Source organism: Podarcis gaigeae (genome assembly GCF_964106915.1).
Source record: "Podarcis gaigeae genome assembly, chromosome: 6".
Classification (NCBI taxonomy): domain Eukaryota; kingdom Metazoa; phylum Chordata; class Lepidosauria; order Squamata; family Lacertidae; genus Podarcis; species Podarcis gaigeae.
The window spans coordinates 31,799,880-31,823,140 of record NC_139682.1 but is presented as its reverse complement, the minus strand read 5'-3'; the positions used below and the strand labels follow the sequence as shown (position 1 = coordinate 31,823,140).

The 23,261-nt window shown below is 45.2% G+C and overlaps 1 protein-coding gene across 1 annotated transcript; it reads right to left on the bottom strand.

Moving 5' to 3' along the window:
• Positions 1-62: 62 nt before the first annotated feature.
• SHISA4 (shisa family member 4) lies at positions 63-21,965 on the bottom strand. Its single transcript, XM_083746685.1, has 5 exons — positions 20,117-21,965; positions 6,676-6,847; positions 4,850-4,983; positions 3,115-3,294; positions 63-1,902 (listed from the first exon to the last, which is right to left on the bottom strand). The coding sequence occupies exons 1-5, from the start codon at positions 20,172-20,174 to the stop codon at positions 1,856-1,858; spliced, it is 591 nt and encodes a 196-aa protein (XP_083602811.1). The 5' UTR covers positions 20,175-21,965; the 3' UTR covers positions 63-1,855.
• Positions 21,966-23,261: the final 1,296 nt, after the last annotated feature.

The window sequence follows — 23,261 nt, the reverse complement described above, 5'->3', positions numbered from 1 at the left end:
CAGGTTTATGTACCATCCTGTATGCCTCACAGAGAGGAAGAACACACACGTAAAACAGTTGCTTTATCAGTATTTACAAGTTTAATCCACATTTTAGCCAACATTTTGTGATGCCAACACTTGTCATTCTGACTATAACATGAGCTCCCGGAAAATAGCAGGGCCATGCCCCCCACACAGTGGGAACAAGGCTTGACCTAGGATAGGGGTGGGGAACCTGGGGTCCTCCAGATCATCCTTTTCCAACTTTGGATTCCCAGCTGGTTGGACTACAATTCCCATCATCCCTGACCATTGGCTTTGGCTGATGGGAGTTGTAGTCCAGCAACGTTTGGGGACCCAAGGTGGGGGCAGGCTGTTCTAGATGTTGCTAGACTACTGCTTCCATCATCCCTGCCTATTAGCCATGTTAGCTGGTGTTGATGGGAGTCCAGCAGTGGGGGGAGCACAGGTTATTTATTTAAGCTATTTCTATACTGCCCCATACTTCAAATAAATATGTGCGAGATTCTCCACCCTAGAGACAGAGGTCTGAGCTGAGATGTACTCCCAGACAACGTTCTCGGCAGCCCAGCTCCATAAGACAGCAACAAACCATGTAAAGTTGTGCTCTGGTCTTGCAGTAAAGGTCACATGCATGGTGCATTTTCCCTCTTGACAATGGGCCCATTGGCCTCATCCGTTCCTAAGAGCCATGAGCTCAAGGGGAACTGCTTCACTGCTGTGACATCAACATTTCCCTTTTTGCACACAATGACCGCTTTTGTACCCCGACTGGTATATTGTGCCTTTGTTCCACACTCTTGCCTTGCTCCCTGTGCCATGATTCTACTCCAGAGAATTAAAATGTAAGAGTCAGTTTCCAACGCTATCTGCTCCAAAGGTTGGCGTCAATGCATCCAGAGAGGGACATCACCCTGCATCCTCATCTCCACAGACCGAAGGTTGCTATCGTTTGAGAGGAAGGGCTGGTTTAAGCCTGCAGGAGCAGATTGGTGAGCTGCTCAGCCAAGACAAAGAGCCATGCAGCCAGAATACGGGCAAAGCTGCAGGGAGCAACAATAACTTCCTGGGGGAAATGTGAAATAATGGCAACGCTGCAAAGAACCTCATTTAAAGTAGATGCTCTAAGCTCCACCCACCCCTCAAAGGCCACAGACAAAGCTGAAGTGGAAAGGGTTTGGGTAAGGGATGCTGGATAAGTACCCAGCTTAGCTGTTTTTGTAAAAAAAGAAGGGATACTGGGTGAGTAAATTTAATGGCGCATAACAGCCACATGTGATATCAGGCTCCTGGGGTATTTGCGTATCCTCCCACCCCACTTTTCCTAAGTTTCAGGACTTCCTTAAGCGACAAAACTTCAACCTGGGGCCATGAACAGCAGGCGCAATGGATTCTTGTGCTTTGTCAGGGAACAGGGTGGACCGAAGTCCTTCTGTGAGATACAGACCATTGCACTTTGCTCTTCGTTGCCACCTTGAGACACCTCTTCCTTTCCCATCGAAGAGGCTCAGCTGCACAGTCGATGGAACAGTCAAGTGACACATATGGCATTTGTGGCGGTCTTAACACATGCTCTTTCCTGAGCCCAGGTGGAAAGCAAGGGGGACTATCAGCTTCCCCACAGTGACACAGGCAGGAATTGCAAGAATTGGGGGTGGCGGGTGCGCAGGCAAAGATGTAGAGAGTCATGATGCCTCCTACCATGCAGAGCAAAAGGTAACTAGTAGGGACACTGGCAATTGCTGAAGCTTGGGCTGGAGTTTCAGTGCAGCGGGAAACCCAATACAGGTTCTGTAGAAATGGCAGACCCAGAGAGAAAGGGCTCCTTTGGATAGTCTCTGCAAGGTCCTCCTCAGGTGCTGGGCTGTGACGGCTGTGGTGGGATGTAGGGTGGGGGAGCTGCAGCAGAAAGAGAGGGGCAATCAGGATGTGGCCAGAAGCACTGAAGGTTATAGTGAGACTAGCCTCATAGGGAGGGGTGGATGTGAAAGTCATCCCTCAGCAGTTGCATACTGCACAGTGCACAAGGATAAGGGAGGTGTTATCCCCCACATCTCATGAATAACCAGAAGAAGCTCTCGGGCCACATTCACACCACAGATTTAAAGCACTATGATACCATTTTAAAAAGTCATGGCTTCCCCTAAAGAATACTGGGAGCTGAAGTGTGCTGAGAGTTATGAGAAGACCCAGATTCTGCCTCCAGAGCTACAATTCCCAGAGCTCTCTCTGAAGAGGAATTTATCGTTAAACCACCCAGGTAGCAGTGATGGCTAGTGCGCCCATTGGGACTGGTAAGACAGAAGGCAGAGAGGCCAACAACACATGGAGCCAGAGCCAAGGACAGCCGTACCTTGGAAGTTGAACGGAATCCGTTTCAGAAGTCCGTTTGACTTCCAAAACGTTCGGAATCCAAAGCGTGGCCTCTGATTGGCTGCAGAAAGCTCTTGCAGCCAATCAGAAGCTGCGGAAGCCCCATCGGACATTTGGATTCACTTGCGGGTTTACGGCATTTGGGAGCCAAAACTTTCGAGAACTAAGCTGTTTGAAAACCAAGGTATGACTGCAGAGCCAACTAATTTGAGTTTCCCACCTCTCCATCCTCCTCCCTGCTGAGTTAGCAATGGCTGAAATGCAGCCTACCCTACAGATGTAGGAGTCAATAGCAACCCTGATACCTGGGAGGAGACAGTGCCACCCCCTGGAATGAATGTAAATTAAGAAGGCAGGCAGAGGCTGGCCAATGTTGGTAGAAGAGTTCACCATTTGCCCTGTTGGACCATCTTCCACTTCCCGGTAGTAACCTCTGTTCTGGAGATGTTGGTCTAGAACAGGGCGGCTAATCTCAGAAATCTGCAGAAGTTTCTGGACCACAATTCCCGTGATCCCTGAGTATTGTCCATGGTAGCTGGGGGAGATGGGAGTTTATGTCTAACAAAACCTGAAGGTTCCCAACACCAGCCCCCTTCTTTCCCCATTTGGTGGCTGAATGAAATGCAACACTTCAATTCCTAAGGAAGGTTCTCTATACAGAAGGAGAGGATAAGACAAAGCTTTAACTAAGGCTCACTTGTCTTCAAGTCTAATTCCCCCCCCCCCCTACTTTCTTACCTGCAGGGTTGTAGTATGGTGGCCCAGGTGGGTAAAGAGGATACTGTGCAGCTGGTGCTGTGGGAGGATAGGAAACAACTGGTGTATAGCCAGGATGATATGGTGCTGGCCCAGCTTTGGGATCCATAGGGTAAGGCCCTGGAGGCTGGGCAGGGTAGCCAGAAAGTGGGATCTCTTGACCTGGGACAAAGGAAACAGATTCTGTGAGCATATGCTGGGCTGATGAGTCTACAAGTCAGGCAAGGAAAACCTGTGATGCTCTAGATGTGGCTGGACTGCAGTTCCCTTCAACCCTTCACATTTGGCATGCTGATTGGTGTCAATAGGAGTTTGGAATCCAACATGTGAAGAGCCACAGATTCACCTCCATGCCTCCCCTAACTTGCTTTCCGCCCCCCTAAACTAAACAGCCCCCGACATTGTACCTCTTAGGGGAGATGTTCTAGCCTCTGGTCTTTTGGGAGTCAGGTTCTGCAACTTTTTGAGCAGTACTGTATTGTTTCTTAAGTGCACAGATCAGAACTGTGCACAATATTCTTAGTGTGGTCTCACCATGGATTTGTATTAAGGCATTACAATATCAGCAGGCTTGTTTTCTAACCCTTTCCTAAGCCTTCCTAACATGAAATTTACTACTACTACTATTACTACTATTAAAGTGGCATACTGAGCCAACGTTTTCATTGAGTTTTCTGGTCAGTCACTTGCTGGCTCAGACCATATCGGTGTAAACATGAATGTAGGATGCTCATCATTTTACACACATTTTGGAATTATTTATTTTGGGGGACCAAAGCTTTCCATTTAATCCCCATAGCTTCATTTGCTGTTGTTTATGCTTTCACATAAGCTTTTCAGGGAAAGACCCTGATGTTGGGAAAGATTGAGGGCACAAGGAGAAGGGGACGACAGAGGACAAGATGGTTGGACAGTGTTCTCGAAGCTACCAACATGAGTTTGACCAAACTGCGGGAGGCAGTGGAAGACAGGAGTGCCTGGCGTGCTCTGGTCCATGGGGCACGAAGAGTCAGACACAAATAAATGACTAAACAACAAACATGCTTTCACAGTCCACACATGCAAATAAAAGCACAGCTAAGTACCCCAATCTACTAATGTGTAGGTCTACTCTTGCAGGTCAGTTGTCTTGATGAATATCCTTGCAGAAGAGGCTACATAGAATATTTAACTGGACAACAAACACAGTATGCTATAGATAGATTATAACATCTCCAAGACAGAGAACATGAAGGCCTAAGCCAAATGTTCTGTAAGGCCTGCCTTGCTGGATCTGACCAAAGTTCCATTTACTCTAACACTCTCTGTCTTCCACAGTAGCTAGTCAAATGCCACAGGAAAAATTCCCCATTGGAAAGCACATCTGAACTGTAGAAGTCCCACTGAAAATATGAATGCATTTTATAGAAAATGGGCTGATCCCCAGCTGAAGCCCTCTCTGCGTGTTATATGCTCCATCTTGTTATCCAGAACAGGTTTAAAACCAAAGAAAATTTGATTTGTTTTTGCTTTGCATGACCTTGAACATCCTTAAGAAGAAGAAAAAAGCATAAAACATTGATATTATCAGACCTGCAGCTTACCAGAACACTTCCACAAAAGCATATAAACAGTATCTGCATAAGAATTTGCAGATTGTGGAGATTCATATCATCTCTAATCCTGAGCTACTTGTGAGAAAGAAGGTCATGGCCCACATCACCAGGACTTCTCCTACCTTGATAGGGTGTCTGAAGGTGATGCCGTCGCTGGTACAAGTAGCAGCAGGAGCACAGGAAGCAGCAGACAATTGTGGCAACAATAGCCACAAAGAGAATCACAGCTGAAGCGATGCCAGCAATGGTTTTGGGGCTATAGGATACAGACAGAGGTGATAAATGAGCTGTGCATTCAATAGCATCTGATACCAAACCAGACACCGGAGATTCCAGAAGTAGACTTGATTGAGGTAGAAATAAATGGAGTTTTTCTTAATAATAACAGGAGGAAATTGTGTTGCCAATATAGATGAGCTAAGTGACAGATTACTTTTAGCTGTACGTAAAAAAAAAAAAAGCGCTCTCTCTCTACCCCATACCTATAATTACATGATTAAGAATAACAGTTTCATGTATTAGCCTGCATTAAATGTGTAGTCAAATGCTTCTTCTAGTTTTTAGCTACCCTGATTGTGGGTTAAATGGAATAAATAGTTAACTCACCAGGGCATCAACAGGAAGCCTTGATAAGCTAACTGGAAGCTGATGAGGGCAGAGTAGAACCCTACTGGATCCAACAACCTTTGGGGCAGAAAATTTTAATATATGTGTGTAGAGAGACTATAGAAACTATGGCAGGAGTGGAGAACATTTTATAGTCAAACGGTTGCAATCCTTCCTGGGCACCCTTTGGAGGGAGCAGGGCACATGCCATTGATGGACAGGGGCAGAGACAAAAAGTAGATGGGGTCAGAGGCTAAAAATGGGTGGAGCAACTTTTGTATAGTAGGCTGCACTCCAGCCGCACAAATGTCAGAAGTTGCTCACACAGCTCATCTTCTAGCCAGGCAATCCAGAGGTAATGTCAGAATTCAAGGATATGTTCCAGCCAGGCAGAAGTACTTAAGGAGGACATGGAGCAGACCGGAGGGCCAGACAGAGAGGCCTGGAGGGCCACATTCAGCCCTTGGGCTTGAGGTTTTCCAACCCTGGTGTAGGAGATCCCATGAGGTTCACCTTCACTAGGGATTGATCTTACCTATAATATCCATGATTTCTAACTGAGGTATGAGCTCTGTACTTTATGCTCAAATCAGTGAGGTGTGTGTATGTATACATGCACGTGTCTGCAGTAGGGATGTGAAAAGGCAGTGTTTTTCGTTCTGCCCTGTATTCCCAGCATGCAGCACTGTTTCCATTCTGCTGCATCTCACCTTCTGCCAAAAACAATGTTATACATCTCGCTGTCCATTGTAGCAAATTTACGTAACTTACATCATTTATGTAATTAATTAAGTAAATTATGCCATTACCTTGCCACTGCATTACTCCACCCCTATCATTTCAATGCAAAGAGATACAATGCAAATAGGGGGAGGGATGTAATTAATTGCTTATCATTTGAGGATGGGAAGCAGCAGCAGCAAATAACAATCATGTTCACTGGATGGATGTCTATTTTGGACATGGGGCAAATAAATGAACATTGGCAAATCCCACTCCCATTTCTGTTTTGTCAGAATTTTCCAACATCCCTCAGGGGCCATCTCCATGGTGAAAGCCATTCCCAGCTAGCTGCACAGCTGGAATTTTGATTATCAAAACCACTCAGAGGAAATTATTCCCTTGCCCCCCCCCCACAGCCACTATTATGATCTGAACAAATTTGCAACCCCTCCATGGCTGCATGAGTGGGGGATAATAAGAAGTCTGCTCACTTCTTTCCTCCTCAGCTCCATCTGGTTTAGCCTTTTCAAGTATTGAAGCACAACCTTGATCCTTTCTTCCTCTCTCTCTTTTTCTCCCAGCCCCTCCCTTTCTTGGCACACATCTTGTCTGTTCTTACCCAAATGCTATGCAGTGCTTTTGTTGCCGTTCAGTGAGGAGTTTCCTGAGGTCAATGCAGCAGTAACGCTGATAGCAGTCACCACAGCAGAAGGAGGGAAAGTGGCAGTCGAAGCCAGGATGCCATGAGCCATTTCGGTCCATGTACCACTTGCAGTCCTCATCAGCTGAGACTGTGGGGAGGTTGAATAAGTCATTTGTTAGTCTTTACCTGCCTCTGAGCATGTGCAGAGTACATTTCCCTCACCACTTGTCAACTGCAACCTGTCTGCTTCCCTACCCACATGCTTAAAATAAATGGCAGTGATGCCATATAACAGCACAACTTTATCACTGCTAGCATTCATACCAAAAATAAAACCAATTTTCTTTCACCACTGGAATACAGCCTAAGGAACGCACTAGAATGCAATCCAATAATACAAGATGAAGTCTTTGTAATCTAGCTATTCCCTTCTCAAGATCCACTTTTACAAGGATCAGGATATCAGGATATACTGCACATCTTCCTCTAAATGCAGTATAAATTTCCTGCATGAATGCATACAAATGGAAAATTCGTATCACAATTCCATATCACAATTCTCTGTTCTTTCTCTGTGATTGCTTTCAGAGGTGGACAATTTAGCAGCAACCAAAACGCTGATGCTCGAAGTAGAACAGCAAATCTGTTTCCAAACTTCTAACACTCTTCAGCCAAGGGGACACTCCGCTTTTCCACAGCCCAAATGTTGGAGTGGGGCCATTTTCCTTGGGGCCATTATGTGTGAGGGAAGGGTTAAATACTCCCCTTTCACTGCACTGCCAATCATGATTGCCTCTCCACCATAGAAATGGAGGGGTTAATGTGATAGTGTTTATTCCTGACAGAGAAGAAAATGACTAGGACAATCTATGCAGGCCATAACTGGCCAAAATAGTCACCCAGCAGGTCATCTACACATGGGGAAATTATGCACCTATTCTATAGAGCTTTTAAAAGTTGGATTTTAGGACTGCTGGGAGGAAAACAAACAAACCAGAAGCTAAACAGACAAAACATGAGATAAGGGTGTTTTGTTCACTGTGCAGATGCCTTCATTTAAAAAAAAGTGACGATTTCACAGTAAATTCCCTACCAAAGTAAGAACAGCCGGGTCACACTAAGTGAGACAGCAACACTTTCAAATTCTCTGTGGCTAAAGAATTCCCATAAATAGAAATGGTGTGCAACATAATAGCTACCATCAAGGGTACTTTAACCAAAAACTTCCATTTCCACTGAAGGGAGCTAGTAAAGATATAGCAGGCCAAGATAAAATGCACTTGAAAGTTTCCACTGAAGCCCTCTATTTAAATAGACAAGGCAGTATTGACACCCTCTATACATTGGCTGGGACTCCTAAAATAGCTAATGCTTAATCTTCATCCAGTTTCCAATCCAATCAAAGCAACACTGTATCACCTAACAAGTGATCAAGAGTCCTAATGCTAGTAGTGTCCTTTGCAATAAATGCACTAAACCTCACATGAACTCCTCTCCTTTGTAAACCAGGTAAAGGTAATAGTCTTTATTCCACACTGGAGGGGAGCCCCATCTGATGAAGAAACTTGGGCCAAGTGGCAAAGCTTCAAAGTGACAGGTGAGGTGGGAAGCTGGGCAAGGATACCAGGGCAGGCTATTCTCTCCAACCTGCTATTCTCCAAAACAAATTAGCATAACAAACCATAATATCAGAGATGAAGCAAGGATGTTAGGCCTATTGAGAATGTCAGAAGTATGACTGTCTGCCTGCTGGACAGATGTTGTGGGTGCTCAATGCAATGAGCTCCTGGCCTCCAGGTAACATGTTTGTTGTTCTAGAGCAGGGATAGTCTTTATTCCACACTGTAGATCACCGGGGTGCTCCAGGTAGATTGCGGGACAATAGAAAGTGATCACTGAGAAACAACTCTGACCTCCCCCCCCCCCAAAAAAGCTAAACAACCCTTGGCAAATCTCCCCCCATTTAGTTGCCACCTTTGATAGATCACTGCCAGTTTTTTTATACTGGGAGTAGGATCAGTCTCTTGGGAGTTGGACATGTCTGTTCTAGAGTAAACATCTCCCAATGGGGATATGTAAGAAGCTTTTGGCACACTTTCGCCCTCTTCACTTTTTCAAGTCCTACTTCAATTCCCTTCTCCTTTTCCCTCGGAAGCAGAAACAATTAACCAGACAGCCTCCAATTCCCTATGTCCTGAGCAAGAGAAGTAACAGATTACTGGGACTATCCAGTAAAGCCAAATGTTGGAAGGACAGACACAGCACATAGTTAAACGGCACACTGTTGAAAGGTGTTGTGATGGCCACCAGTTTGGATGGTTTTAAAAGGAGATAAGACAAATTCATGCAGACAAGCCTATGGCAATGCTCGCTAGCCATTATGGATATCAGAAGGAGTGTGCTTTGGCATACCAGTTGCTGAACATTGCAAGTGTGTGGGGGGGGAAGAGTGCTGTAGACCAGATGGGGCTTTGGCCTGATCCAGCAGGCTCTTCTTTTATTCTTTTCATGGGCTGTATTAACTCATTGTCACTCCTTATCTGCAGTTGAACAAAATGTAGGACAAAACTACTTTTCCTGTTGTCCAGACAACATGGTGCACATGTAGCCATTCTGCTTTTAAAATAAATAGACGAGGGGGCAGGTGCTGAAGTCACATGGATGTCCTTCCTTCTTGGAAATGTAGATGAGCATGCATATATAAAGCCTGTCGCAGGCGAGAAAAATCAGGCACACATAGATCATATTACATCAGACCTGGCCGTGAGTCAGGGCAGCAGGGGAACAGGAAACTGAAACTCCTCCGCTCTTTGAGACATGTAGACTGGGCAGCTGCCGTGGTTTTATATTGCCACCTAGAGTATCATGTTTTGGAAGTTCATACTCACGCTCCAAGCCCCCTTCTCTTCCAAATGTAATCTCCACATATGGAACATGATCAGCCGCCTTGGAATGGATGGAAATGGTGCATGCCCTGCTCTATACACACAGCGTGGCTTTGATTCATGAAACCTGCCTTATCCAGCCAGGTCCAGCTCCTTACTCAGGAATCCCACCCGCCTGTCATTCTGCCTGTGACCTTTGGGCCATAGCAACTGTCATAAGCTCTCAAATCTTTTAGGAAGCTGTATCGATGCACTAGGTGCATAGAGCATACAGGGTCTGCTTGTATTTTAGCAGTGAGGAAACTATCTAGTACTTTGGGGCAATGATGGGGCAAATTGGCAAATCCATTCAGTTCAAGCTTATTTCAATGCCATCATAATGACCTGAACTTAAACAATAAGTTATTTTAATACATTTTGTTTTCTAACTATGCTGAACTTCTGAAGGAACTGTCATAACCATCTGTCGTACACAAGCTATTTTATTTACTTATATTTTGTCCTTTCGCCAAGTAGCTCCAAATGATGGGCATGATTCTTACCACCACCACTATATTCTCACAACAATCTTGTGAGACAGGTTAAGTTACAACATCACACATTGATGTGGAGATCTGAACCAGCCCTAGTCCAAAACACCAACTACTAAGACAGCACTCTATTTTTTGACAAATGTTAGTCCCTTCAACACCTGCAATTCTAAAAGCAGCCCCTCCCCACCGTGCAAGCAATTCCCTTGCAGAGAAGGTGTATTCTCACCATGCCACAGAATCTAGAAATGTGTTTGTAATCTCTGGCAGTAAATACAAGATTAAGGCAAATCTCAAAAGTAATGATCTGATGATTACTCAATAAATACAATTCCCATACAGTGACTTCTGTCTTTGTACTTTTGTCTTTCCAGGCTGTGATGCTTTATGGTTTGCATTTTTTATTCTTTGTTTTCTTCCTTTTTGTTATGTTTGCACTTTTCTCTTTGTAATGAATCAATAAAATATATATACATTTTAATAAATACAGTGACTTCCCTTTATCTTGGGTGTGCTCAGTGTCCCCCAGTCCATGGAAACTGCGTTTATTATTTATGAACATATTTTGCATTTCTATTATTACTGTTGTTGTTGTTGTCATTGTTGTTATTTTATTACCCGCCCTTCACCCTAAGGCACCCAATTAGCACTACCCTCTCAGTCAACAATAAATGTTAAAATCATTTTAAAAAAACCAGAACCCTAAATATTAAACAGAAATAAACCTGCACTACAAAATTAAACAATTACATAAAACCAGGTGCAGCAAAATATATATGAAAACAACAGAATTAAAAATACCAAAAATCTTTAAATAATCTCAAAATGTCTGGGGGGAAATAAAACAAAATAGGCAATCATGATCTAGATGCCACGCAAGATTCGAGGGTGTTTCACAATTGGGGTGCCATTGCTGAAAAGGCCCTTCCTCTGACCCACTGTCCCACCCACAATACAGACTGACTGAGAAACATTAGCTAGAAGTTGCATGGCTTTGTGGGTTAAGAAACTTGAAAAACAGCAATGTGACCACAGAACTACAGGGCTGACAGACACCTAAAGGTCATAGCCACCTGGTTCAAAAAACAGAAATGGAAATATACTGGGTCTCAGGAAAGAAAATCTCATCAAGGGTCCATATTTGCTGTGCTCACTTACTGAGCCAGGACTAGCAGCCAGGAAAGGCAATATATAAGTTTATTTTATTTTTTATTTTTTTGTAGGAGGAACAGCTGCACCTCCCTTTCTCTCTCTCTGCAGACCACAGCATCACTCTTTCCCCTGGCACTGGAAGCCCAGAAAAGAGAAAAGGGTGTGCATAGCCACCATTAACACTCTCATATTACTTTTTCTATAGGGTTTGAGGCATGCAGTAGGAATAGCTCTGCGGTGACAGGATGGAAAGGTAGAAAAGCAAGCTAATACAAGCGTAGCCTTCTAACATGTAAGATATTCATCTGTAGGAAGATTTGGACATCGGAAAGGAATTTCTTCAGTGTCTTCCAACCAGAAATCTGAATCATATACCTCCCTGTCTATTTCAATATGATCTTAGAGACGCTCGTACAACAGACTTGTTTTTGGCTAGATAGTCGATTTACTGAGTTTAATCACTCTTTAGTATTTTGTGCAGAGATATTGCCAAGCATGGAAAAAGCACTCTTGCAACAGAGCTTGAATAATTAACGTTTCTGGCATCAACTCCTTTAGTGCAGTAAAAACATCTCTTCCTTATACAAAACTGGAAAAAAGGAAAAACCACCCTCCTAGTATTATTGGGGTCATAAGCAACACAGATCCAAGACAGAAACAAATGTCTATAGAAAGATAAGTCTAGGTATGGACATATTTAACAGAAGCATCTAGCCAGACCCACTCAGAAGTTTTTCAGAATAAAAAGGTCTTCACCAACCACCCAAAGACTATAAGACAGATCCAATCAACTTGATTAAAAAATTCTGCTTCTACAGCTTGCAGATCACAAGTGCACAGAATGTGGGGGTGGGAGTAGGAATCTCAGTATGGAAGTTGCCCCATGTTGGCTCTGAAGCAATACCTCACAATACTGTACCTGGTCATTAAAATGGTACCACAGATGGTACCATGGACAGCACCACCAAGATGCACAATTGGATGCAAGAAGCTCACATTAAACCTAATACAATGGTACCTTGGGTTACGAACTTTATTCATTCCGGAGGTCTGTTCTTAACCCGAAACCATTCTTAACCTGAGGTGCGCTTTTGCTAATGGGGCCTCCCGTTGCCGCTGCACCGCGATTCTGTTCTCATCTTGGGGCAAAGTTCGCAACCCAAGGTACTACTTCCGGGTTAGTGGAGTTTGTAACCCCAAGTGTTTGTAACCTGAGATACCACTGTACTGAGGTAAAGAGCAAGAGACCCTGGCAATCATTATATGACTGGCAGATGGATGGATGGATAAATTCAACCAAACGCATGACAGTGGCAACCTTCTTAAGGCAATTCAGCACTTGACCTCTTACAAGGCTTCTGTCATGAGCCATGATCTCAAATGTCATATTTCTGCTCAGGCTCCCCCTTAGAAGCATAAACTGGTAGTATTGGGAGGAATCCCAAGGGTCATCTAGTCCAACTCCCTGCAATGCAGGGATCTCTTGCCAGATGTGGGACTTGAACCACAACACTGAGATTAAAAGTTTCGTGCTCTGCCAACAGATATCTGCCTTCTTCCATGCCTCCCCATGCTTTATTTTTCCTCCCTTGCTGATTTCCCTCCCTTTAAGGGTTCCCAGACTTCATTCTCCCAGCTTCCCCCCCCCCAACAGCAATTATTCATTCAGCCTTTCACATTTACTAGCTACAAAAGAATCCACTCTTGTTACTGTAAGTAGATCCATTTCCCCTGCTGTCTCCACCATCTTGTCTTCCTTTGATTAATATTTGTCTGATATACATCTTCATCTGATTATCCTCAATTAAAGCATTTAGCTCTGAAGCCACCAACTCTCTCTCTCCCTCCCCAAGCACACACCAACAGCAAGTGACTTTCTCTTGCCCAGCGAATAACTTTCTCAGCATGAATTTCTTCCACCGGTCTGTTCCATTTGCAGAGGCAGCTGAGTTGAAGCAGTTGCTCCTTGAGATAGCCTACTCCAACAGCAAGTGAATACATCCTTGATCCTCTAAGAAGGTGAGAAGGAGCAGCTCAGCTGCAAGAACATAGGCATCATTTAATGACTAGCAGTCTCTTATCTTCCAGATAGTTTTGGACAACACAAAGCATCTGTTTTTCAAGAATTCCAAGTTTTTGTCCTGATTCTTCCTTCTCTTTCAATTCTATTATTTTTTGGGTGTTGCTACAGATAATGAGGGGGGAAATAAACCGTTATCAAAACAAAACAAAACAGAAAACCCAGACAACCAATCTGTAGAAAGGACTCTATGAATTGCAAACAGATATGCTGTACAGTATGTACTTTTGTTATCCAAGAAAATATTTTAATAAAAGTAATTTTTGTTATTAAACAGGAAACCCACACAAGTGGCACTGCATTGTACATATAATTCTAGAGGCTGAGTTCTTTAACCAGCTTTTAAATGTATCTGACAGAGGGGAATCTCAAATCTATAACTTCTATGCAGTATTTCAAATAGTTATTTAGCAAGCAAAAGATGGAACAGCTACTTTTGAAATCTGTGGGATAGTGAACAGAAGAAGAATGTTTGCTTTAGAAAAAATACAGTTCTAATGAAAGATTACACTGAGCACACTTAAGGCTCCTGCTTTTGTGTGCTGGTGATAGGAGTGATGTGTTTCTCCTCTGGGGGGGCTGCTTCCTCCTCTGGCCTTTTTATCAGTAAGTAAACCACTGTAAGGGACGCGGGTGGCACTGTGGGTTAAACCGCAGAGGCTAGGACTTGCCGATCAGAAGGTCGGCGGTTCAAATCCCCACGACGGGGTGAGCTCCTGTTTCTCGGTCCCTGCTCCTGCCAACCTAGCAGTTCGAAAGCACGTCAAAGTGCAAGTAGATAAATAGGTACCGCTCTGGCGGGAAGGTAAATGGCATTTCCGTGCACTGCTCTGGTTCTCCCGAAGCGGCTTAGTCATGCTGGCCACATGACCCGGAAGCTGTACACCGGCTCCCTCAGCCAATAAAGCGAGATGAGCACCGCAACCCCAGAGTCGGTCACGAGTGGACCTAATGGTCAGGGGTCCCTTTACCTTTAAGCCCCTGCTGCCCAAGCTGCTTTTCTACCCAAGAAAGGAAAGAAATATAGGTATCACAGATGAAAAAGCAGTCAAGAGAGTAATTTTGAACAGTAAAATGGCCATAGTTAAAGAGACTCTTCTACTCTTGATCACAGCCTTCCATGGCTGATTTGATTTTTAAAGGAAGAGGCTATCACTGATCCAGCGACCAACCCTCCAGATGTTGCTGGACTACAATTCCCATCATTCCTGACAGCCAGATATGGTTGGAGTTGATGGGAGTTGGAGTCCAACAAGAACTGGAGGATCATAGGCTCTCCTTCCTGTCTGGCCTACACCCCCACCTGCACACTCTTTTTGCTCTATAAATTAGATTTTCACCCCCTCCTTTTTGTGCAATGAGGAGAGCCCCTGGTTTTAAACTGATTGGTCTGCCACCATTATGCGTAGTTTGAGCCTCAGTAACTTAGATTTGTGGCTCACATTTTCTCCTACCACCCTGACTTGCTCTTGCCAGAACCTTTCCTTTATTTTTTTTTATTAAAAAGCCCATCTCTTTGCAGCTGTATTTTGTGTTGGGAATAGCAGCATAACTTCTGTATGTGTTTTTAATTGTCGCAAATTGAAAACTGCTTTGAAAACCTTTTAAATCTCCAGTGTGGGGCAGAGACTGGATGGAACTCATTTCAATGTAGCACTAATAAAGGAAACAAGGTTTACTTACACAGTGGGACATTTCCCCCTACACCCCCCACCCAAAATCTGTTCTGGGATTCCCCCCCCCCACCTTCCAGTGAAGATATAAGGGGCAGAGGGGATAGGAAAGGAGGGAAATCCCACTGCATGAGCAGAGCTCATTCCATGCATGCAATGCCTCCATTGAATTCCACCCTATATCTAGATCTAAGGCAGAGTCATCTGACTTGCCATAGATCTTAGATTACTCCTCTACTGAACAAAACTACTGCCACAGACCAAACACAACAGACTGTTACAGAGAGAGCCCCTAACACTCCATCTGCCAAAACACTGGAGAGGTTTTTCTGCCCAGTAAGCACTGTAGCTTCAAGAATAAAGGGTTTTTCTGCTCCTCAGTAGGAAAATAGGACTAATAAACATTGGGATGCAAGAAAAATAAGCTTTCTTCTGTCTCTAGGAACTGTTATGGAACTGTTTATTTACATAAAGAAGCTGGGTAGAAATCAGTATCTGAAATCAGCAATAAAATTGTGACTTACTAGTAAGTCAGTTTGGTGGTTGGACGGTAAAAAAAAAAAAGGTAAAGGACCCCTGGATGGTTGAGTCCAGTCAAAGGCAACTGTGGGGTGCAGTGCTCATCTCGCTTCAGACCAAGGGAGCCAGCGTTTGTCCACAGACAGCTTTCCAGGTCATGTGGCCAGGGTGACTAAACCGCTACTGGCGCAATGGAACATAGTGACGGAAACCAGAGCACACAGAAAAATCGTTTACCTTTCTGCCACAGAGGTACCTATTTATCTACTTGCACTGGTGTGCCTTCCAAATGCTAGGTTGGTCGAAGCTGGGACAGAGCAACAGGAGCTCACCCCGTCGCACGGATTCAAACCGCTGATCATCCGATTGGCAAGCCCAAGAGACTCAGTGGTTTGGACTGGGACCCGGGAGATCAGGGTTCAAATCTCCATTCATGAGACTCACTGGGGGACCTTGGGCCAGAGTTGTTGTGAAGTCGGAATGAGGAGGGGAAGAACCATGTATGGCACCCTCAATTCCCTAGAGGAGAGTTGGGATATAAATGTAACAAACAAGTACCAGTAATAACTCTAATGGGTATGTTAAGGGATAAGTAATCTATATTAAATTAATCTGAGACAGCAGTCTGGGACAACACTCTGAGGAGAGACCATTTTTCAGGATTGAGAAATCAATTCTGTATCTCTCTCTTGTAAATATCATTGCTGGCATTTACTTTGTTAATCACAGGCCCATCGTAGTTATCAGCACAATTTTGAATATGGCACCCTACAAGAGAGACAGAGTTTATAGATTCCATACAGATACTGTTTTCATAAAACATGCAGAAATATATTTGAGGCTCTCAGTACTACTTGTTCCATATAGCAATAGTTGTTACCATAGGATAAAATGTGTAAAAGAAACAAGTGTATTCCTGCCGATACAGGCTTTCCATTTGCTTTAGATTTAAGGAAAAGCAACTACAAGCAAATTATTGGAGGGGCCTTAGTTCAGTGACAGAGCACACAACTGGTACATAGAAAGCCTCATCAACCCCCGGCACCTCCAGTTAAGCAGAAATACTTCTGCCTTAATACAGCGGAGAGCTGCAGCCAGTCAGAATAGACAGTATTGGGGTCATAGGAGCAAATTCCTAGGGGTTGTGGGGGCTTCGGCTCCCACAATAAAATATTTTAGGGGGCCAGGTCTCTGCAAAGTTGATGGGCAATCCCATTCAAATGGTGTGTCTGCATGGCATCATGTGATCAAGAGCCTAGGACTTGCCGATCAGAAGGTCGGCGGTTCGAATCCCTGCGACGGGGTGAGCTCCCATTACTCAGTCCCTGCTCCTACCAACCTAACAATTCGAAAGCACGTCAAAGTGCAAGTAGATAAATAGATACCGCTCCGGCGGGAAGGTAAACGGCGTTTCCGTGCGCTGCTCTGGTTCGCCAGAAGCGGCTTAGTCCTGCTGGCCACATGACCCGGAAGCTGTACGCCGGCTCCCGCGGCCAATAAAGCGAGATGAGCACCGCAACCCCAGAGTCGTCCGCGACTGGACCTAACGATCAGGGGTCCTTTTACCTTTACCTTACCTGGGCCCCCACAATATTTTATTAAAGCTGGCACCCGTGGTTGGGGTAGATAGCTCAATGCTCTGAATAAGGCAGCTTCATATTGTCACAGAGGTGCCTAATGTGAAAATGCTCAGCGTTTCAAGCGTACAAAAGTACGCTTCGTATGTTTCACTCCCAGTTCTTCCATAACATCTAACATGTTGGCTTTTCATAAGCTTTCAGTGTAGGAGTGTATTAAAATATGTGGTCCCCCAATTCTACCTTCTGAAGTAGAAGGTAAGTAAGTAGCACTGGGAAGGGCCATAACTCAGCAGTTCAGAGTCTGATTTTCAAGCAGAAGGCTCCAAGTTCAATCCCTGGCATCTCCAAGTAGAGCTGAGAGACACCCCCCCCCCCCAAGTCTGAAACTAGGAGAGTTGCTGCCAGTCAGTGTAGACAATACTGAGCCAGATGAACCAGTGGTCTGACTCAGTATACGGCTGTTTCCTGTGTCAGAAATTTTCCCCTGAGTATTTGAATCAGCTCTGCAAACCTCAAACTGCAAAGCAACAATCTGAATAGTCAATTAAAAGAGCACTAGCAATTACACTCTGGCCCTTTCTATAGTATAGTCAGATAACCCTGCTTTTGGGGGAAATAGAAAGGAATTATTGAGAGAGTCAGACAGCAGCATGTTCAGCTGCCAGGGATAAGTTACAGCATGCACTCAAGTCAATGCACAAATCCACATTTCTAAAAAAAGAAAGACATAGTTATTTTTGAAACTCACACTGAATAAGACATTTAATTCTCTTGGTCCCCTCTAATTACAGGTTCAACATCCTTCCTTAGCCACAGACAAAAATTACCCACAAAGAACTCAATGGGGACGTGGCAGGAAATGGAAAAAGGGTTCAGCAGGTAGACATTGGTACAGTATGTGCATTTTCAGTGGCTTCCAAGAGGTGCCCAAGATGCAGCAACAGAATACAATACCTACAAAGTGCAAATTAGATTGAAAGTTTTTCCCTGCACAAAGTCCACTGAGATGAATACTCACGTTCTTGCATGGCTCCCATTCACTTCAATGGAGCACACTCAGAAATTTTCAATGTTTAGTACGGCAAGTTTTTATTTGACTCTTTTCTGGCTCCTAAAACCAGTCCATGAATTCTACTTATTTACTTGGGAAGATTATATACCACTTAATACAAAAAAATAAGGATTGCAATTCAGTGGTAGAGCATTTGCTGTGCATGCTGACAGTGTGGTTCAATCCCAGACATCTCCAGGTAGGGCTGGGAATGTCTGAAGTCCTGGAAATCCACATTGTGGATGATACTGGGCAAGATGGACCAATGTTCTAGCTTGGTATAACGTAGCTTCTTAATATATCTAAAAGTGGTTTAAGATCCTCAGTTTAAAAATAATAATAATGAAAATTACTAATTGAGGGAATACATCGTTTTAAGCCAAAACTCTAAGAAGACTTAGTAGATTCCTGTTGGGTTTGTTTCTAGGCAATCCATATGGTCAAGGACCAGTTTGGGCGTGATACGCTCCGTAGGGTGTCTGCCTCCATAGGAATAAATCCAGAGAAATTCTACAGAGGCAAACATCACATCACATATAGGAACATAAGAAGAGCAGTGCTGGATCAGACCAAAGGCCCATCAAATCCAGAATTTTGCCCCTACAGGGGCCAACCATATGCTTATAGGAAGTCCACAAGCAGGACATGAGTGCATTGTGATAGCCCTTTCCCCAGAGCTCTAATTCTCCAGCAAGTGAGTTTCAGAGGCTTATTGCCTCTGACAATGAAGGCAATAGATAGTCATCATTAGTAGCCATCTATCCACTACTATCTATTGTTCCTCTAGTACCCCTTTTAAAGCTGTCCAGATTGGTGGCCATCACCACAGCTACCTGTACCAGTGGTTCTCAACCTGTGGGTCCCCAGATATTATTGGACTACAACTCCCATCATCCCTGAGCTCTGGCCTTGCTAGCTAGGGGTGATGGGAGTTGTAGTTCAACAACATCTGGCGACCCACAGGTTGAGAAAGGTTGTGTGTAACCAATTCCAGTTTTAACTACCTGCGCTTTCAAAAAGCGCTTCCTCTCTGTCCTGAATCTCCCACCACCCAGCTTCCTATACTCAGAGAGGGGTTAGGAAATTCTCTAGATCCACTTTCTCGCCACACCATGAATAATCCATACACACCTCTGGTTAGCTTCAGTCTAAGACGTAACTCCCAAGGCAGAAAACCTTGAGAAATATATGGGGTGGGGGCAGCCCCCAATTCACAAGCAAGCAGCAGCAAAGGGCGCACAGACAGAGCCACCATGTGGGGATCCACTGGCCTCTAGGCTTCCTCCCAACTAATGAGAGCTGGGGGCTGAGAGCTGGGGGAACAGAGGAACAATAGATAGTAGTGGATAGGGCTGTCAATGGCTACTAATGATGACTATCTAGTGCCTCCATTGTCAGAGGCAATAAGCCTCTGAAACTCACTTGCTGGAGACTCAAAGCCCTGGGGAAAAGGTTATCACAATGCACTCATGTCCTGCTATAAACATATGGCTGGCCACTGTAGGCGCTGGCGGACTTCTTTAACCCAGTCGCGATATAGGCATTTTGCACATGCTCAGAGGCGTGGCTTCTCAGGTTGAAAAAAACAATCTGGGGAACAACTTGCCCCGGGTTCGAATTCCGGGGAAGAAACAGGTCCCCCCCCCCGCAAGCTTTTCCTCCTCCCAGCAGAGGCGCGCCCAGACCCGTGACCCATATTTCCAGCGGGCGCCAGGACAAGGCAAGGCTTCGGCTCCACAGGTCGGGCCCGAAGCAGGCGCGCCCCCCAGCGCCCCTGTTGTTCTCCTGGGGCGGGAGGAGGAGAAAGGCACCTCGGGCGGGGCAGCGTGTAGCCCTGGGGCGGCCCATCCTCCTGCCCCCCTCCCCACCTCGCCCAGGCCCCCCTTGCCTTGCCTTGCCTTGCCTTGCCTTCCCTTCCCCTCGCTTCTCTCGCCTCCACCGCCTCACCGAAGCTTGCAGCAGCCAGACTGCAGAGCACCATCGCCGCCAGGCCCCAGGCTCCCATCGCGGCAGCTCCCGACGGCTCAGACCAGCTCGGCGCGCCCCAGGGCGACGCTGCGGGAGAGGGCGGGAGCCGAGAAACCGGATCCGGGGGGAGGGCGGGAGGCGACGCCTCCTCCTCCTCCTCTTCTCCCGGGAAGGGCGGAGATCCTTACCCCACCCCACTGGCGAGCACGACGATGGGCCTCGGGGAGCCAGACGCGGAGGCTGCTCCGCGGTGCTTCCCCTCGGTGCGTCTCCTTGGCGCCGCTGGTGGCGCGGGGCGAGATCGGGGAGGGAAAGAAGGACTAGTTTACACGGCAGCGAAAGGCTGGAAATCGATGGCGAGAGGTTGGAAACTGGAGGGCTCTTAGAGCTCCACGTTTTGCTAGGTATGCGAGAGAAGAGAGCTGTGGAGGGCGGGAAGGATGCCCCCCCCCCCACTGCAGAATTTATAGTATACCTACTGCGATTTTTGCGCGTCGTGCGTTAGTTGGCGACGTGCAATAGCACCATCAAACACCATAGAAAACTAACACAATTACGGTCGAGTCCAGTCAACATGCTGAACATTTCCACAGCTGCCAGCATCAACGGCGGGCAAAGGCTGTGTTGAACAAGGGAGAGTTTTAACGTGCGCCGAAATTGTATCCACGCATCATTTTCTAAGTGCTTGCAGACTGTTTAATTCACTGTTCTAGGACCTTTCCTGGTATGAACGTCAAGTTAACCAGTTGGTAGTTGCTTGGGCATCTCCCCCCTTCTTCTTCTTCTTCTTCTTCTTCTTCTTCTTCTTCTTCTTCTTCTTCTTTTGGAAGATGGAGACGTTTGCCTGCCTTCAGCCCACAGGAACCCCAAAGAATTCTCAAAGAATATAGGGAGCCTATAAAATTGCATCTGCAAGTTCCTTTAGTATCCCTGGGAGCAGTTCATCAGGCCCTGGAGATATGTATTCATTTAAAGTAGCTAGGTGTTCTCTTATCACCTCTTGGGCTGCAGCTCCCTTTATGAATAATTTATTCTATCATCACCAGCTTGTTGGGCACTGTTTTCTTTTTGGGCAAAGCAAAGGCAGAGGCAAAGTAGGTTTTGAGCAGTTCCACTTTCTCCTCTGCCACTCAATAGCATCTCTCCATGCTTAAGAGTCACCTGTGTGGCACACATACACCTAGGTCCCCAGGTACATACTTGGAGCATCAGACTTGAGAACAACCAAAACCCTCCCCTCTATGGTTCCTTTCCATGGCCTGAAAGAAATGTATTCAGCTCAGTTATCAGAGGGCAAGGTCCTTTGTTGCAGAAGGAGCTTCTGAAGTCATCCAGGTGAAACAACCTTACCAAGCTTCCACCAAACCTATTCTCATTCACATACTAAGCCTGTGGGCAAAATCATCCAAAACAATGAATTCTACAGTTCCTTGATCATATTACAAAAGCCCAGATACTTATTCTGGGTAAAATGAGAATTTCAACTTTTATTTGAAAATATATAGCTAGCCCTTAAAGCAGAAATGGCTAGTTCATGGGCAGTATGTGGCCTGCCAAGATAATTTTGCTGGCCCATAGGACCCCCAACATTTATTGGTGGCAAATTCAGTGGTGCTGGTTGGGGGGGATTTTCCCAGGTTTTCCCAAGAACAAATATGGCTAATTTTCATCTCTGTAATTTTCTAAATACACCCCCAAAATGGCTCCCTTTTAGCTCTTTATAGTTCCATGTTGTAAAGAATGCTTTGCCTTAATTTCTGGCAGCACTATTAACAGTGATACTTACTGCGTTCAATAAATGAAACAGTCCAAATATTTTCTTTGCACCATCTACATCTGTTGTTGCTGCTTTTTGGTACTGTTTCTATTCTTTTGCATGCGCACACACAAGATAAGATAAAAATAAACACAGCACTACTCAGTAGCTGCCTGCGATGCTGTCAGCAGCCAAAGTGTGGACCTTCAGCAATCTGTCCAGAGTTCTGCTGAATACATCAGAGTGGGGACAAGCAGTTGCAGCCAGCAGCACCACTTTAGCACTTAACAATAAGCACTGGTGAGCAAATTGTGTGTTGTGATTTGTAGTCTTTGTAATGCAGAACAAATGGTGTTGGGTAGGGAGGGGCAGTTGGACTGCTGTCAAATAAGCTTGAAGGCAAGGAAATGAATTTTGGAAGAAGCGATTTATTAAATAACTTTTAGAGGGAAGAGGAAGTTAAATGTATTAAATTGATTGGGGAGGGGGAGAATAGAAGTCAAGAATTTACGGTAATTCTTGACCTGGAAAGTTAATGGAATGAATTTGGGTTAAGGGTGGAGCATAAATTGGTGTCCTTTTGGAGGTTTAGACAGAATGAATTGGTGAGTTTTGGTTGTACTCCAATGATTTTAGCGGGGTGGGATTTTGCTAGCAAGGTACTGTTAGAGCAGTAAAGGACCCCTGACCATTAGGTCCAGTCGTGGCCGACTCTGGGGTTGCGGCACTCATCTCACTTTATTGGCCGAGGGAGCCGGCGTTTGTCCGCAGACAGCTTCCAGGTCATGTGGCCAGCATGACTAAGCCGCTTCTGGGAAACCAGAGCAGCGCACAGAAATGCCATTTACGATACCTTCCCACCGGAGCGGTGCCTATTTATCTACTTGTACATTGATGTGCTTTCGAACTGCTAGGTTGGCAGGAGCAGGGACCAAGTAATGGGAGCTCACCCCGTCGCGGGGATTTGAACTGCTGACCTTCTGATCGGCAAGTCCTAGGCTCTGTGGTTTAACCCACAGCGCCACCCACGTCCCGTTAGAGCTGTAGGGAATTAAAAAAGCATTGATGTTCAGGCAAATCACCAGAAACACCACCCACACCCCACTCCAGAATTATATACAAAATTGTTTCAACCAAAGTAACACCATGTATATCTCTAATTGCTATTAAAATAATCCACATTGTAACCCGATTCAAAAAGCAAGTAAAAACAGTGCAAAAACATTGTTGAGATGGATATACTTTGAGCCAAGCATCTTCTCATGCACCCGCCCCCAGGCTTGGTTTGTACATGTTGAGAAACGGAGTGGCAATGTAAACCATAGGAAGGTTGAGAAGCTAGGAAGCTCCTTTGTTTCTTAACCTCAT

Bases quoted from the DNA above. Each gene is read 5' to 3' on its own strand.
- SHISA4 (XM_083746685.1), bottom strand. From the start codon at position 20,174: ATGGGAGCCTGGGGCCTGGCGGCGATGGTGCTCTGCAGTCTGGCTGCT. The intron at 6,848-20,116 runs GTGAGGCGGTGG...ACCTCCCCACAG, and splicing joins TCTGGCTGCTGCAAGCTTCG to TCTCAGCTGATGAGGACTGC. The intron at 1,903-3,114 runs GTAAGAAAGTAG...TTTCTGCTGCAG, and splicing joins ACCATACTACAACCCTGCAG to CTCCCCCACCCTACATCCCA.